The 15,809-nt window shown below is 40.2% G+C and overlaps 2 protein-coding genes across 2 annotated transcripts; both read left to right on the top strand.

Moving 5' to 3' along the window:
* The first annotated feature begins 1,137 nt into the window (after window positions 1–1,137).
* Window positions 1,138–3,437, top strand: vsx1 (visual system homeobox 1 homolog, chx10-like). The gene is made up of 5 exons (XM_061227755.1): window positions 1,138–1,534; window positions 1,963–2,041; window positions 2,215–2,338; window positions 2,439–2,631; window positions 3,007–3,437. The coding sequence occupies exons 1-5, from the start codon at window positions 1,138–1,140 to the stop codon at window positions 3,258–3,260; spliced, it is 1,047 nt and encodes a 348-aa protein (XP_061083739.1). The 3' UTR covers window positions 3,261–3,437.
* A 3,575-nt stretch (window positions 3,438–7,012) lies between these two features.
* LOC133117954 (zinc finger protein ZFP2-like) lies at window positions 7,013–12,315 on the top strand. Its single transcript, XM_061227488.1, has 4 exons — window positions 7,013–7,324; window positions 8,115–8,373; window positions 8,900–9,031; window positions 10,486–12,315. Exons 1-4 carry the CDS (start codon window positions 7,130–7,132, stop codon window positions 11,811–11,813), a joined length of 1,914 nt encoding a protein of 637 aa, XP_061083472.1. The 5' UTR covers window positions 7,013–7,129; the 3' UTR covers window positions 11,814–12,315.
* Window positions 12,316–15,809: the final 3,494 nt, after the last annotated feature.

Raw genomic sequence — 15,809 nt, forward strand, 5'->3', positions numbered from 1 at the left:
ACAGCTTGTCAGGGAGATTGGGGTCTTTCTTTAATAATGTAAAATTAATGTCCCTTGTAATTATCTTTATCAGGGACACTGTGCTTAATCTAGATGTTTAGAGAGAGAGAGAGAGAGAGAGGGAGAGAGAGAGAGAGAGAGAGAGAGAGATCAAACCGAGATCTGCAAAGCATGTTGGTCTAAGCTGTCGGTAAAGAGTTTGCGTAATGCGGTGAGATGGTGAATTGACGAGTTTTCTTAGGTTGTTAGTAAAACGAAATTGGTAAATATATTTAAAAGAGTTTATGTTCCTAAATGCAAAGTCGACTGCATGCCAGACAATGTTTGCGTGCAGAAATGATTCCAAAATGTAAATCTCTAACATTTGTTATAAATATTCAATATTAGTTAATGTCTTACAGAAATACATGACTCTCCAATTCTTTGGACTTATTCAACAGTTACATTCCGCAGCAGCGTGTTTTTGTATTTAGCCCAATGTTAGTGTTCATTTAAAGGGATTTTCTATAGTTACAAAAAATAAACCAATGATTTTAATATAATATTTATTATTGGGTCATATTTCCATAACATGTAACTTCGGACTTCGGCTGGGTGTCACCATAATTGGTTGACTTTGAAAGGAGCTTGAACTTTTGGATCAATTGCAGTGCTTGCCCGATGTATTCATGTTCTTATATAGTTTTTATATAGATTCCACTCAGAAAACAATGGATATACACTCAGATGACACACAATATCGCTCGACAAAAATGACAAATTGTTCAAATAAGATGACAGCCAATTTCTTGCATATAAAAAGTCTAATTTAAATGTATCCTAGCCTATATTAATACAAATGTATCGGGCCACATAGATAAGTGAAATCTGTCATCAAGAGAACGACTTAGGACCAATTCAGAGAGAGAGAGAGAGAGAAATCCTTATCGGATTTAAAGGAAAATTGGTGGCAATTAATCCGTTGGGATTGAAAAAAGGGAAACGCCTCTTTTAGCTTTGACAGATCTCGCAGTGGATCTGATTGGACGCTCGAGTTATCCCTGTTGTATGGCACCAGGATAAATTGTCCGCCTTATGCCCTCTCCCGCTCCATCACTCTGACTGATCAGTGGGAGGAAAGAGAAAGTAAAAATACAGATGTCTACCATAACAGGAAGAGAGGACTCCCCGGACGAGAAGCCCAAAGTCAAGATTTTAGCTCCGGCTTTTGGAATCGACAAAGCGCGGCTGAATGGATCTGGGTTTAGATCGAAAGGTTTTGCGATCACCGACCTTCTGGGTCTTGAGACTGAATTGCAGCCCCATCAGGCAGGACCCGGAGTTGGTGGCCACGGGGACGGTCCGAGTGCAGGAATTGGGGGCTTCTCTTTTGCCGGGGGCTCCTTGCCCCTTGGCTTGGGTTTCCTCTGCAGTTTAGCGGCACAGCAACCTCCTGGGGCACCCTGTTTTCTTCCGAGCCACATACCCCTTCTTCAGTCCAGGACAGAGAGTCATTTTATGCAGAATTTGGAGCAGCAAAGGGATAACTATTCTGGTATATACTCATTTTTATTCCTTTTAATTTACCCCGGAAAACCTGGGAACTGTCCGGGTTATGCGTTTAAACTTCACAGTAGAAATTTGATTACTTCGTACGTGTTATAACTAAACTTGCATTTTGGCTACAAAAGACGACCTTCATACTTTTAAGCAAATAACAATCAGGTGTCAGGTCAAGCCATTTGTTTTGGATTAGATCTTTACATTTTTAACACGAAAGAACCTAGTCAACTACAATATCTTTCTTTGAACTATTTTAAATAATTTGCCAGTCGACTTATTATGTGGAAGACATAACCTATTAGCATAATCTTCAATGAATATGAAATATATAATATGAATATCTTGGTTGTTTAGTGTGGTGTATCTGTCCACGAATCATAATCGTGGAAAAATGAAAAAAATTGTTATATATATTTTCAGATGACGACTGTCTTTCTGGAGATCGAAACGATGCAAAAAATTCAGGAAATTCACAGAAGAGAAAAAAGAGGAGGCACAGGTAATATGAGTATTATATATTATTATTTTATTTAACTTATTTTACAAAGTTTTAATTTACTCTCATCCTAAAGGATGTGTAGCTTACTATAGAATGTCATGTGGGATCCAATACCTAAATGTGCTATAGGCTTAAAATGCAACATACTGAGAATCTCTCACTCTTTTCTGTAGGACCGTATTCACGTCCCATCAGCTAGAGGAACTCGAAAAGGCCTTCCATGAGGCACATTATCCAGATGTTTACGCGAGAGAAATGCTCGCGATGAAGACGGAATTACCTGAGGACAGAATACAGGTAACATTACTGCAAATTAAAGCAACCCGTTGTTTTAAGCGAGAATTAAACCGTGGCCGTTAATTTACGTTGGTTTATAAATTCGGTTGTCGTCTTCCAGGTGTGGTTCCAGAACCGTCGGGCCAAGTGGCGGAAGCGCGAGAAGTGTTGGGGCCGCAGCAGCGTGATGGCGGAGTACGGGCTTTACGGCGCCATGGTTCGGCACTCCATCCCGCTCCCAGAGTCAATCATCAACTCCGCCAAGAGCGGCATGATGGGCTCCTGCGCTCCCTGGCTTCTAGGTGAGCCAGCAGGTTGTTTCGTTTATTTATAATATTCTACTCAATTATGTATTTGATTGATTCGGATACATAGCTGAGGCGTTTCGTGACATCATACAATTGTATTTTGAGACCCTGCCCTTCCGCTTTGGAAGACGTATGTGGGTCAAAAAGTTTATGACGTGGAATGTTTCAGCTGAGCTCTAATGTAGGCTAACTCGTTAAATGAATCTACATCTTTAGATTCAAATATTAGCAGCTTTATGTATGCAACTTTTTTTAATTGGCCGCTCTATAAAACATGTAATTAAGATACACCAAATGAACATTAACCAATTGTGAATTAGTGTTATCTCAGACCTTGAACCAGTTCGATAATTTCTTGTGCCATTTCCCTTTTTTATATAGGCATGCACAAGAAGTCAATGGACGTAGTGAAGAAGCCCCCGGGCACACCGGAGTCCACTCACTCAGACTCGTATTCAGAGGAAACAAAGGTGAAGGACAGCGACATCGCGTGGGTAAACCGCGCCAGCACAACGGACGATTCGGAGGACATGGCGATTGACCTATCCAGCACTTCCAAGCAGGAGAGCAAAAGCACTTTGAAAGCCGCGCCACTCCCCAGGGATTCCAACAGCGATTCTGAAAATGACAGTTAAACGGGCGTAGAAGAACGCGACCTCGGACAATATCGTGGATAATGCGCGGAGAGTGAAAAAAGAACAATGTAAATGAGACCCGTGCAACGTTCACATCGAGTTTTTAGGAGCGTGCATGTCTTCCTATTTTCAATTATGTCATAATTGTATGTGAAAAAACGAGTGCATAATGTTAAAGATGAGAGATTAATTAAATGTTTTTTTATTTTATTTGTAATGTCCATTTATTTTCTATTTAATAAAATGCACTTCCAAGTATCAGGAGTTTTCATCAAACTGGCTTTGTCCACATAGGGGTTTTTTTTTGTGTGGGTTTTTTTACATACATGAAGTACTGAGCGTCTCTTGAACAGTTTTCCTCTTTTCCAAAAAAGCTAAAAGGCTACTGTGGCAGCTGCTGAAACATTGTATATTCAGGTGCATAGGAAAACAAAATATTGTTACTCTGAATGTCCCTCTACATTTCTATGCACTGTGAAATCATCTTTGAGGAGCTGAAAGCCATATTTCTCACATGCATTGTGTAGATCTCATGCTGTATAAAAAGAGGAAAGAATATGTTTGGTTCTTGAAATGCTAAATTCTCAAGCACTTTAGCTGTGTGGATATTGAATGTTATTTAAATGTTTGTATGTAAAAATAAGGTAGTACCAGCAATATAAACAAAATGGCATATTGCAAAATAAATTTGATACGCCATGGATTCTTGTCTGAAGATATGAATGTATGTTCACATTCTCTCTCTCTCTCTAAAGATAAACTTTTAAAGATAAAACCAACAGACCCATGTGTCACAACAGCAAAGGAAGGGATTGTATGACTCAAAGTGTAGTTCTTTAACTAAGACTGGTCATATCCAGTTCTCTTGCATTTTCTCTTACACATTTGCAACCTTATTTCATGTGTTTTACAAATATTTGGGCTTTAACATAATGTGATTGCAAATTATCTATCAAACTATACATCAAAAACATCCAATTAGGCTATTTGCATGTTACATTGGCTGGTTAAACAATAAATAGTTATAACCAACTACTCTTGGTTATAGCCTTGGGTTTTGCCCGTGTTAGAAAACATAAACCTGTACATCGCTCTGGATAAGAGTGTCTGCCAAAATGCCAATAATGTAACGTAATGTAAACCAACATGAAGACCAGAGAGCTGTCTTTGGGAGAAAAGCAAGCCATCTTGAAGCTTAGGAAAGAGGGGAAATCAATCAGAGTCATTGCACAAGCATTGGGGATAGCTTGTACAACAACTTGGAATGTCCTGATAAAGAAAGAAGCTGCTGGCGTCCTGAGCAACAGGCATCGAACAGATCGACCAAGGAAAACAACAGCAGTTGATGAAAGAAACATTGCTGTGAAGAAAAGAGAAAGACCATACAGTTGCAATAAGTGTGGAAAGAGTTGCAGGACAAAATTGAAGTTGCACCAGAGGATTCACACAGGGGGAAAAAAGGTTCACCTGTGAAACGTGTGGGAAGAGCTTCAATCAGGAGAGCGCGCTGAAACCCTCCAGAGACTGTCACACAGGAGAGAGGCCTGGAAGAGTTTTGCGTACTCAAGAAACATTTACGCCTAATAAGTAACCTCCAAACTTGCACATGAAAGAGAATTTTTAAAACTGATAAATATTTAATTATCAGTGACAACACATGTTTCTGATAAAGGGTGTATTTATTGTATCTTATCTTTCTTTACCAAAATTAACTTTCAATAACGTACAGATTTTGGGCCAGTCTTTGATGTGAAAATGAAAGCATTTTAAATATTTTAAATTAAATGCTTTTAAGATGATGAACACACTTATCACAACCGGGTTTTGTCCATCAGGTGTATCAATAACATTTCGTAATAAAACATATTCCTCTACAATGGTATTAATAAGTATCTATTGGCATATATATGGGAAATCTGAAATTAGCTTGGAATGGATAACTGGCTATGTCACCTCTGTTTGACATGGCTGTTGTTTACTGAAAAAATGTGAGATGTTTTCTTTCCATTCCATCAAACCATTAAACGCATTGCTTTGTTTATCTAAGCCTTATTGTAGGGGCTTGAGCAGCTATTAAATAGACTAGGCACTATGGCCATTGTTCTCATGATTTATTGTTCTAAAGATTCATATTAATATATTGTCATGTTTTTAATGCTGGAGTTAATCTTTAAACCCCACTGCCATAATCACACATAATTCCCATTTAATGGTTTGCAAATCATATAATTGCTCTACCTACCCTGATTTTGTCTCCACTAGGACACCAGATCCAATCTAATTTTGTGTCATTCATGTCTGATTTTGAAAAGCACCAAAGTCATGTTGTATATTGATTTGAATTAAATAATTCCATTGTTTACAATGTATTCATGCCCTCTATTGCAAGGACCTTATGAACTGAATTATAATGATATCTAAATATCATATCTAAATATTTATATAAATATAAATAGATATACTCGTACTATTTACTGTAAGCACTAATGAAGTCCTGACAAGATGAATGAAGGATTGGAAAATAACATGATTGTGTGAGGGTACCTTGGTTTTAGACTAAATTAATTGTCCAGCTAACTCATTATGCAATATAAACTGTACGTCATTTACATTGTTTGAATATGATGATGTGTATTAATATCAAAATATATTAAACTAGTAACAATAATTAATTGATCCATAGAATGTTACCATGCAACTAAAAATAAAAATAAATAACCAAAACAACAATGGAAGTCATGTTTTAAACACTTAATGTAGTGTCATTAATGGGAGGTGTTTAATATTTTCATAATCGTATTCTTTTATCCACCAAATAACATTTGTTACTATCTCTTGCTCCCAGTTAATCAACATTCAGTTACACATAAATATTCCAAAAGCAGAGACCCCCGCAGGCATTGAGTTGTAAAGAATGATGAATTACTAAACATTATAGAGCATTAAAATTGAAAAAGCAATTTTGAAATGAGAAGCACTTAATTGTTGGGAAATGAAATTATATCAGCAATTCTGATTGTTGTTGATTGAAAACATGGATTATTGAGAGGACAGGGTGAGATTAAATACTTAATTCAGAGGCAGTGTCAACGTGATTTATAAAGAAAAGAAAAACATTACATTCATTGAAATCATAAAAAAACAAAACACACAAAGCCAGAGGAGGATCTTTACAACTCTCAGCAGTTACGCCATTCTACCACTTCCTATGCATGTGTAGCAAGAGTACATAATCTGGTGAAATTACAGAGTATTGTTATATGATGACATATAAAATGTATTATTCAAGACAAAGAGCCTGACATTAGACTTCAATTGATAAAGAGTTATGAAATCCATAGGTATATGCCTGTTGCCAACATAATAATGATTTGTTTGGCAGTACATTGTATTTTTAAGTTATTATTTTTAGAAGAAGAATAGCAAAACGCGATGCATTTTAGAAATCTATTCATGAATACAATACTTTGCTACTAGATCAAGACGCAATTTAATAACATAAAATAAATAAAGTATGAATTGTCAGATATACCAGTTTTATGTCGCATATACCAAAACGGCAACACAAGAAATTTCATTTTTGTCAATGGGGTGGCAAACACTATGTAGTTAAAAACCTTAAGATACAAGTTTGGTAGACTGTACAACTTTACCAAATTGCTTAGAAATTATCTGGCTGTACACGTCCAAAAGTAACATTTCCGGTTCCGACCGGAACTAATAGCCTCAGTGTTTGTTGCTCTCTAGTCGCTTTTGTAGGAGGGATTGCCATGCCACAGTGTTCCTATCTCTCATAATTCATACACTTACATATAAGCTACTTTATTAATCGATTCCTTGATACATGCGTTGTTAATATTCACAGCGATATGTCGAATATCCATACATTTCAGACGAAGTTAGCTTCTATTTTGGATAAAATGACTAAATCGGCTGTGACAGAATTTAATAAACTTGTTGGTGAATGTTCTCCTCAGTCTGACGATACCGACTTCAGTTCGGAAATGTTGATCCCACCTGAAAACGAATCGCCAAAGACAGCTTTGGAGAGCGAGTTTCTAACGGTGAGTTATGTGTTTATTTTCAATGACCGTGTGTATCTTTGACATTGTCCTCACGGCACAGAGTGAAAGATTCGGGGATGCAAGCATTTGTTGTTTTACCGACATTAGCTAGCTACCCACTGTCCTACAATATGCGGTAACAATTAGCCGTACTCACATTAAGCATTCATAACCTGGGTTCGACGCGAGATGAGGGCTAAAGTTAATGTGAGAAATGCGATGTGTTTTCATGACAAACGATTGTAAAGTTTGGTATTAAATGGACTCTTTTTTTCAGACTCATGTAGCTAATGAAAAATACGTTAGTGCTGAACGGTACAAACCAAGGCTACAAATGCAGAGTCTGCACGCTTCAGACCACTTTTGGCTTACTACCGCCAACTAGTGAGTTGGAGTCTGGTAGAATGACCTTTTCTATAGGACTGTTTTGCATGTGACGGTGCGCTGACATATTATTCTGTCTTTTCCTGCATTTCATGCGCTATTTCTCTCCCTTTCGTAGCCCTTTCACAAAAACTTAAAATCATAGCAGCGTTGTGTCAAAAGTTTTGCTCTCATCTTGTTTGATGTGTTTAATATCAGCATTTTTTTAGATGCTTTTGTCAAGAGGTCATGACTTAATCGTCTTGGAAACTGTTGGAAAAGTGGTTGTGGTTTGTTCTGTCAATAGCATCTGGAGTGTCATTAACAATAGCCCATAGACTAGAGAGATTGATCATGGCAAGAGTGATACTACATTGCACTCTCATTTATAAGTTGGTTGACATGCCTATTCATTACTTTTTTTTAGTTGGTGATGGGGATCCTGACAAAAGAGGCCCAGGAACAGATCGGCAAACTTGTGGAGGAGGGCTGTGCTGTGTTGCACCTGGAGAAGGCCCAGACTCAGGGGGAGAACAGGGCTCTGAAGAGGAGGCTGCAGCTGATGGAGAGCCAGCTGAGGACAGTGAGAGGGGGCACGGAGGGGGCCGTGCTGGAGAGCCCAGCAGGGAGACCCAGCTGCTCTGTGGGAGTTCAGGTCGGCCATGACTGCGGAGGAGAGAAAATTGGTGGGTATCTATAGTAAGTTGTGTTTTTTTCTTTTTTTTTTCTTCTTCTCTCTTCTCCTGATCCCGCGTAGCATGCTGCTTTTGGATCCTCGTCATAAATAAATGCTAGGTATTTAACACCACATTTCATGCCTGTCTGCTGTAATTGTACTTCAGCTTTGCCTGTGGTAAGAGCGTCTTGCCAAAATGCCATTAAGGTAATATAATGGTGAGCTTGAGGTGCTCTGCAGTATATTTCCCATGGCTCTGAGTCAGTGACTGAGCCAGTTGGGAGCCCCCATGTTGCAAATCATGCCTGGCAATGTAGAAACTTGATGTGTAGGATTTAAGTATGGAGAAATAACCGACTGCTCATATTTATAGAATTAGCAGCTCTCCATTCAGCCACTCTCATCAACAGCTTCCTCTTTTTAGTTATTTTTACAAGTCTAACAAGGCCACAAGTGCAGAACTTGTATTCACAATAAAAACCTCCCCCTCTTTGCTAAAAACAAAAGTTCTTTGTTTGTTGTGACTTTCCCTGTAGACGTGGAAGAGTTCTGTGCTGAGGGGGGTCTCACCGATGAGGGTCAGCACTGTGAGGAGGACCACGTACCACAGCCCAGACCAGCAGAATCAAACTCTGACATTACCCATACAAATGGATACACTTTGAGTGGTGAGTTTCCGCTTGGTGGTGAATTTCAGAGGAAAACAAAGATGGCAGTGCATAGTGGAAACCATTGAGACGTATACATGTAAGACCTGGAGACAGCTTCTGCTTACCGGTTCCATTAATTCCCATGAGAGCTGTTCATCGAGGCATTTGGCACCGGATTCCAGTGCGCTTCTGCATCATGTGCCAGAGGTTTGCTAAACTGCAATACCTCCGGTAATCACTTTATGAGCTTCAGGGGAAAGTCAATCCACTGGGGCCCCGGTGGAAACACACCAAGCAAATACAATATGTATGTGTGCTGAGATTTGTAGTCAGGAAGGTTCTAAAATATACCCAAGCCAGGGTGTCTCGGTGGCGCAGCCTGTAGAGCACTGACCGCATGCTCATTGCGAGCCGCGACGTCGGCGGTTCGAATCCGACCGTCTGACATTTGTCGCATGTCTTCCCCTCTCTCTCGCTCCCATTCTTCCTGTCTCTCTATACTGTATACTGTCCAATAAAGCTGAAAAAGGCCTACAAAATATCTTTAAAATATACCCAAGCCGTCCTAAGAACTCTACTTTCTGGGTAAAGTCTAAGCTGAATAAAAAGATTTCTATCCTAGTGTTTGTTTCCATGGTGGGCCCTTGAGCAAGGCCCTTAGCCCTGCATTTCTCCAGCAGGGATTGTCCCCCACTTAGTCTAATCAACTGTAAGTTGCTTTGGATAGAAAGCATTAACTAAATAACACTTTTTTTATTTTGAATGGCCACAGTGTCTGCTGGCTTTTGGTGCATTTCTGCTTCAGTGTTTCACTGAAGTCATTGATTAGCTAAATAATGCACACACCTTGTTCTCAGGGTCTTAACTGCCTGCTGACTGAGAAGAAGCCAATATGCTATAGTGCAGGGGTCACCAACACGGTGCCCGCGGGTACCAGGTCGCCCCCAAGGACCACATGAGTCGCCCGCAGGCCTGTTCTAAAAATAGCACAACTCACTAGTGAGCTGCATCTAAAATGTAATTTTATTTACATGTATTTTTTTTAAATCACACTTGCTTTTATATAGATTTAAAAATGACAATATCTTAAAAATATGTTCATTATACATGAAGTTTAGATAAGTTTAGGTGAACTCTGACCTACTCTAGTTCAAAGGTCAGTATTGTGCGCGTGACAAAACAAACTGGTAGCCCTTAGTATGACTCAGTACCCATGAAGTAGCTCTCAGTTTCAAAAAGGTTGGTGACCCCTGCTATAGTGTGGTTCAGGTTTACTTAATAAAGGTGTGGCAACAACGGCTTCAGTAAGGCTTGGTTCATAAACAAACATTTAATCTGTGATAAATGGCTCATTCTTTCCTGGCTGTAGTACTTTTACTGTAACCGCTAAAATAACTCACGGTCAGAACATAATATTTGTTTGACTTGTGTGCTACTTCGTACTGTGATATGTTCCTCATTAATTTTACCAGGAGATGCAGTGGAGTTGAGTGCCGGTGCCAGAGCCCGAATCCTCATCGATCACCAGTACTGCGCAGAAGTAGAAGAAAAGAAAAAGCAGGAGAAAAAGGTTGCTCGGAAGGTGCCGGACAGAGGGCAGAAAGCGGTCAGCCGAACTCGCAGTGGGAGGGTCTTCGGCTCCAAGCGTAATCTCAATGCACAGCGTAATCTGAATACAAAGCGTGATCTCAATACACGCCAGAGAACTGCGCACAAAGGAGAAAAACGATACGGCTGTACACTTTGTGGCAAGTTTTTCCTAAAACAGAGTCACGTCAGAGCGCACCAGATTGTCTCCAGAGATGGGAAGCCATTTTGTTGCACACTGTGTGGGAAGGAGTTCACTGTCAAGTGCACTTTGAAGTTGCACCAAAGAACAGAACACGCCGGAGAGAAACTGTACCCTTGTACGCACTGCGAGAAGGCGTTTAGCACACCGGGACAGCTCGAAATACACCAGGTCGTTCACACAGGTGTCAAGCAGTTTTGTTGCACGGAGTGTGGAAAGGGCTTTACTGTGAAAGGTAGCCTCATTAAACACCGGCTCACCGTTCACGAGGGAGAGAAGCCGTATCCGTGTGACGTGTGTGGGAGGGTTTTCAGTCAGAGAAGCGGTCTTAAAGGACACATGAGAACACACACGGGGGAAAAGCCCTTCAAATGCGTCGAATGTGGAAAGCGCTTCCGGTGCAGCAACTCATACAAAAAACACAAGGTAGTCCACACCAGAGAGAAAGCCTTTTGCTGTGAGATATGTGGGAACTGTTTCACTACTTCAAACAATCTTAAGAGGCATTGGCTAATACACACTGGAGAGAAACCGTTTAATTGTACAGTGTGCGGGAAAAGTTATACTCAGTCTAGTCATCTAAAGGCGCACCAGAAAATACACTCGGGAGGAATCGCTTCCGCGAGATCCCATCGAGTACATAAAAAGATTTGCACAGAGAAGAAATCGCACCGTTGTGACGAGTGTGGAAAGACTTTTATGTGGCAAAGTAGCCTCCACTTGCACCAGCGTACTCACACGGGCGAGAAACCGTACAGTTGTGACACGTGTGGCATGAGTTTCACCGTTGCGCCGAATCTTGCTCGACATCAGCGAATACACACGGGCGAGAAACCGTTCAGGTGCGCCACGTGTGGGAGAAGTTTCAGACAAGCTGACAATCTTAAAACTCACCAGCAAACACACTCTGAAAACAAAAAGAAACACTTCTGCGATAAATGTGGGAAGGGCTTTGCTTCTACACAAAAACTAAAAGGCCACACGTGCGTATATGTTGTATATGTTGTATAGGTGTGCTGCAAACTGGGCGGAGGCCCTTTCACTTGACGCATATTGTACAGCAGCAGCAGTAAAATGACACTGGAAAGAGAAGGCATTAGCATACGATGACAAGTATGCTAATATTTCCTGAAAAAAGCCCATGTTTTTTGTGTCAAAAAAAGGAAATGGATTTGCACAACCCATGTTTGAATGAAACATTTTCGTTATGGTTTTTTTCCTTAGCAAATTAAGCTCAGAAGTTATTTGTAGTTTCAACTTTGTTGACTAGGACAGACTTATGAATGTTTGTCACTGAGTTGAATATTTTTTGCATGAAGTTACTGTTAACAATAGTCATCTTTTAAAATGACATAGCCCAACACCTCCATATTTTATGCCAACAGTTCATATCATATAATTTGGTATGAAGTGTAATGGCTACATTTAAGATGGCATTTTTGTATGTGCAGGTTGGTTGGTCTGTACAGGCAGTGTTGTAGACTGGTATACCATTAAACTGTCGCGCTTGGTTTCCCTGTGTACGTCTCTCTGTAGGAAGTCATGTACAGTACATGTATTGTACTGTAGGTGCTGGTTTCTCTTCTGGTTGCGGTTGGGGGAATCACAGAGTAGCTGTCCAAATATGCATCATGCTGTAGGTCTATTGTGTTTTTTTTTTTTTTTTTTTTATCTAAGATTTCAAAAGATTGATGCATTTTGGGTCTGCTTTGCAAACTTAATTTGCTGAACTTATGGAAGAACCTGCAGCACACGGCACACAGCTGCGGAAATTGCTTTATTGTGCAACCTTTTAAATTGAAGTTCTTAGGTAGACTGACTTGCGATAATGTGCTTGCTGCCATTAGTTACAGGGCAAATAAGATCAATGTAGCTGTGTGATAATGTACAAAGCAGTCAACAGAGATCTTGGGGGTAGCAGGGAGGTGAAATTAGGATCATTTTAAGTGCTCACCACGATAGTCTGAATTGGACATTTTTAATCCATGATTGTTGATGGGAGGGGGCATTAGTCGAGCAACTGGAAAATGTGCGACGTAAAACTGGTGATGTCAAAGGAGGTAATGTGTTAGTCAAGGCAACGGGTTTTTAAAAATGTTATGGAAATAAGTAGATGGCCTGGAAGCTATGTATGTTCATTTTTCATGTACAATAATAGTGAAATTCGAGGAACAAGGTCCTTGTGATATGTTTTATAGTTTATATATATATATATATATATATATATTTTTTTTTTTTACGGGAATCAGGCCAAACCCATTGTGCAAATATGTTGTATATCAGGATTCAGCGCATTAACCTGGATATAGACAATGAGTCTCATTTAACTTTACGGTTTACTACGACTAGCAAGTCAACTTGCCCTTGTGTTTCCACTCTGTTACAAACCAGCAGAGGGGAGAAATGGGTCAGCTTTCTGGACAGAATGAAAGGATTCTGGTCCAAACCTCATCAGAATGCACGCTAACTAGCCGCGTAAAAGACAGGGAGGGCACACAAGGACACGTTGGCACGATGTGTGCTTCAAAAAGCAGTCTTGCAGCAGAGCAGGGTTTCTACGGAGGTGAGAAACCATTTGGTTCTACACAATATGAAAGGGTTTAAAAAATATGTGTTATTTTAGGCAACATCAAGTAGGGGGGAAAACTGTCATTGCACACATTTGTGATAAGCTGCATGGTACGAACTGGTTTGAACCATTCGTTGTGAACTATAGACAGTGCAGGAAAAAAGCTCACCAGATAACGGTGAGAAACTATGCACATGTGATGTTTGTGGGAAGGGTTTTAGCTTGAAGTTACTACACAGGAAAGAAACGATACAAATGTTTTGAGGATGGAAAGAGTTAATGTTCAAAGTTCAAACAGAAAACACCAGTTTCAAAAACAAAAACGTGTTGCTATGATATACGTAATAAGAATTTAGTGTTTTCAAGCAACCATCATGGGTATTGCCAAATTGCAAAGCTCAGGAAGTAGCTCAGTGTATAAGCTTGTGGGGCAAGAATATGCTCAAGCAAGTCATGTAAAAGTTCACCAGAAACTGCACACAGGAGACCTTGCAACAACTGGGAAGAGTTCCAGTCAAATGAGTGTTCTTCAAGTAGAACAGAGCCAAGTCTTCCACCCCTTACAATATTTAGGCAGGCAGTTAAAGGATCAGCCCCTGTGTATATTCAATCCCTTATCAAGACCTATACACCAACAAGACCCCTCCGTTCTGCCACTTCGTGCCGTCTGGTGCCTCCCCCTCGCCACACCTGCACTTCACGCTCACGACTGCTGTCTGTCCTGGTCCCACGGTGGTGGAATGACCTCCCGGTGAATGTCAGAACGGCAGAGTCTCTGACCTCCTTCAAGCGCAGACTGAAGACCCATCTCTTCAGGCTACACCTTTCCCTCACAATCACTGTGATTAGCCTTAGACCGTAATGGCACTTATGTATAGATATCGTTACTTGTATAGGTATTGTTGTTTTTATTGGCTGTTGTTGTATTCTAGCTGCCAACAGTGGTATGCTAGTTTGAAAGTTGATTGTACTCTTCAAGGGTTCTGAATTTCTGTATGTTTACACTAGGACTCGGAACTGTACTGTCCTCTCAGGTCTACTTTTGCACTTGTTCTTGTGATTGATTTGCACTTTGTTGTACGTCGCTCTGGATAAGAGCGTCTGCTAAATGCCACGTAATGTAATGTAATGTAATTTATGTTTCTAAATGAACAGGCACAAGGGTTTGGCATGCGGGCACTTGGCTTTGGCAGGGGGCACCCTGAAGTGTCCTCTACAGATAAACAGGAACTGCGTAGTTTCTCCAGACGCCTACTGCACTCTGTGCTGTTTATTTTCAATAGTGCTGTCTGTGCTGCGCTACTAAAAATCTACGACAATGCTCGGCCCTTGCAGTGCCATGCTTGTGGTACTCTGTGCTGGATGTGCATCCATCCTGTTCATGTGTGCTGTGCCCTCCTGTGTCCACCTCTGTGCCATGCTGTCCATTACATTCCATAACATTCCATTACATTTTCCAGATGCTTAGTTTGCATAATGCATTTTAGTTTGGTGGTTTGCTTAGAGCATTTGTCTACTGAATTGCCTTAACTTTTGTAAGTGAGCTCAGAGAAGAGTCTAGATGACAAAAGAGACGATAGCCTATTTATCTGCCATTTTTAATGTCATCCTGTACATTAGCTTATCAGTAGCCTTTTCATTTATGTTTAGTCTTAGTAGACTAGTAATGAATAGTGTTTTCTTTTTTGTTTTCCACACATGAAACAAACAAACAAACCAAAAAAAACATAACCCCAAAAATGTGTTGTATGCGCGAAGCCAGGAGATATGGTTGTCACCCCCAGGCAACCCCAGTAAAAAAAAAAAATCCTAGAACCACCCCTGACGGTGAAGCATGGTGGTGGCAGCACGGTTCAGACAATTCCCATCCAATCTGACAGAGTTTGAGATGATCTGCCATGAAGAATGGGATAAATTCCCAAATCCATGTGTGCAAAGCTTGTCGAGCCTTAACCAAGAAGATTATGCTGTAATTGCTGCCAAATGGGCTTCTGCAAAGTACTGAAATAAGAATCTCCATACTTATTTATATGAGAGATTTCAGCTTTTGAATAAATTGCAAAAATGTCTAAACGTGTTTTCACGTTGTTAATTGTAGATTTATTGGCAAAAATGTTATCCATTTATAAAATCTTCAACACAAAGTGCAAAAAAGTGAAAGGATCTGAAGCCGCTGTGCATTACACCATTAACAAAATTAATTGTTAAACACGAACTACGCTCTAGATCTGCTGAAACGGAGAGCAACAAAGGCCGCAGCACTTTTTAATAACCCTTATAACGGACCCCAGCTATCCCGTTATAATGGGGTTCCACTGTATGCTGATCTCCGCACTTAACCCCCTTTCACCACCTTGAAGCTGGAATATAATTATAATAATAACAGTAATTGGGTCCTTGAACATGGGCAAGAAAAACGTTCGTAAAGAGTGGTATAG

The sequence above is a fragment of the Conger conger genome, chromosome 18, assembly GCF_963514075.1.
Source record: "Conger conger chromosome 18, fConCon1.1, whole genome shotgun sequence".
Classification (NCBI taxonomy): Eukaryota; Metazoa; Chordata; class Actinopteri; order Anguilliformes; family Congridae; genus Conger; species Conger conger.

Coding starts and splice junctions, on each gene's coding strand:
- vsx1 (XM_061227755.1), top strand. CDS start 1,138: ATGTCTACCATAACAGGAAGAGAGGACTCCCCGGACGAGAAGCCCAAA. Junction 2,339..2,438: donor TACCTGAGGACAGAATACAG/GTAACATTACTG, acceptor GTCGTCTTCCAG/GTGTGGTTCCAGAACCGTCG. Junction 2,632..3,006: donor GCTTCTAGGTGAGCCAGCAG/GTTGTTTCGTTT, acceptor TTTTTTATATAG/GCATGCACAAGAAGTCAATG.
- LOC133117954 (XM_061227488.1), top strand. CDS start 7,130: ATGTCGAATATCCATACATTTCAGACGAAGTTAGCTTCTATTTTGGAT. Junction 7,325..8,114: donor TGGAGAGCGAGTTTCTAACG/GTGAGTTATGTG, acceptor ACTTTTTTTTAG/TTGGTGATGGGGATCCTGAC. Junction 9,032..10,485: donor AAATGGATACACTTTGAGTG/GTGAGTTTCCGC, acceptor TAATTTTACCAG/GAGATGCAGTGGAGTTGAGT.